Source organism: Solanum tuberosum, unplaced genomic scaffold (genome assembly GCF_000226075.1).
Source record: "Solanum tuberosum cultivar DM 1-3 516 R44 unplaced genomic scaffold, SolTub_3.0 contig00811, whole genome shotgun sequence".
Taxonomy (NCBI): Eukaryota; Viridiplantae; Streptophyta; class Magnoliopsida; order Solanales; family Solanaceae; genus Solanum; species Solanum tuberosum.
The window spans coordinates 1-1429 of NW_006241465.1; the positions used below are offsets into that span (position 1 = coordinate 1).

The 1429-nt window shown below is 39.6% G+C and overlaps 1 protein-coding gene across 1 annotated transcript; it reads right to left on the minus strand.

Annotated features, from left to right (window-relative positions):
• Positions 1-19: 19 nt before the first annotated feature.
• LOC102603851 (uncharacterized) lies at positions 20-1408 on the minus strand. The gene is made up of 2 exons (XM_006368040.2): positions 1242-1408; positions 20-773 (listed from the first exon to the last, which is right to left on the minus strand). Exons 1-2 carry the CDS (start codon positions 1339-1341, stop codon positions 256-258), a joined length of 618 nt encoding a protein of 205 aa, XP_006368102.1. The 5' UTR covers positions 1342-1408; the 3' UTR covers positions 20-255.
• Between the last annotated feature and the right edge of the window lie 21 nt (positions 1409-1429).

Here is a 1429-nt window from a genome sequence, read left to right on the forward strand (position 1 = left end):
GAAAGCAAAACACTCAACTACCTACTAACCTTCTATCCTAATTCTCGACCTCCACACTCATATCCTCGGTGAGCTGAAGCTGCTCCATATTGTCCTACCTAACCACCTCACCTCAATAATTCTTAGGCCTACCTCTACCCCTCTACGACCAACCTCTCGTACCTCTTTACCAGGGCATCCACACATCCTCCTCTTTACATGCTTGAACCATCACTAAGGAGACCACTCTCAGAAAAGGCCATATGGTACAAATTATCAATGTATTGTAGGCTTACCTTTAGTATATGTAGCCATAGGCAATTCCTTGATTGCAATATGGTCTAGAATTGGTCCACAAGCTGGATCTTCTTGCATACCAGGATTGTGAAATTTGACCTCAACATAATTAGATGTTGTTTTGAAAGCCCAAGCATAAGTGTCACCACCATCAGCACTGTACAATGTCTGAATAGGAAGATCACTAGACGTGTCTCCAGCCGAGAGGGTAAGGACCTCATCTTGAGCACAAGTCCTAGTGGCTCCAAATGTGAGTGAGTATGCAGTGTTTGGCTTCACCTCTACATACTGAGAGATGGAAGCCTCATTCCCAAGTCGGATCGCGTGGGCCCCACGAGGTATCGGGAAGTAGAACCCCCCTTCCTGGGGCCCACCTGATACCCACTCCACTACACCACTGATTTCCCATTCAGGCAAGGAGTATTTGCCAATGATCACTGTTTTCTTTAGTTCTGATGGCTTTGGCCCTTCTTCGAAATCGCCATTTTCCAGTAGACCTGTCATTATCACACCACAGTTTATAGTACATTTGAGATAACATTCAAACAAATCTGAGTATTGCCAATCAAATCAATGCATACAAATACAAAAATGCTCAAATTATCTTATCAAGCTAAAGTCCAAAAGTTGGCTACAACCTCAACTTGGTTGATTTGCTACTCCAAAGTTCAAAGTATAGTCTACATCAGTAGCGGATCCAGGATTTTCACTAACATAGTTTGAAAAATAAAAATGTAGCATCCTGGATTTGAACTCGAAACCTCAAAGTAAATTTTGTAACTCCCTAACCTACTGAGTCAACCTCTAATCCTATGTTCGGAGGATTCCAAACATATATATAACCATTAAAAAAAATTTGAAAAATTACTTCTATATACAATGTAATTTTTTGTTGAGTGGTTCCCAGATCCATAAAAACTTAAGCACTACTTATCTTTATAGCAGCTAAAAGAAGTAGAACTTACCATCAAGATATGGAACAATTGGAGCAGTTGCAGCAGAAGCTAAGCTGATGTACAAAGAGAAAATGAGTACAAAAGAAAGAGAGAAAATGGAAGAAGCCATTTTAGTGCAAAAAATCTTGATGAAAAGAAAGAAATTTAAACTAGATTTGAAGAGAAAAAGGCAGGAATATGTCCTATTTAAAGAATAA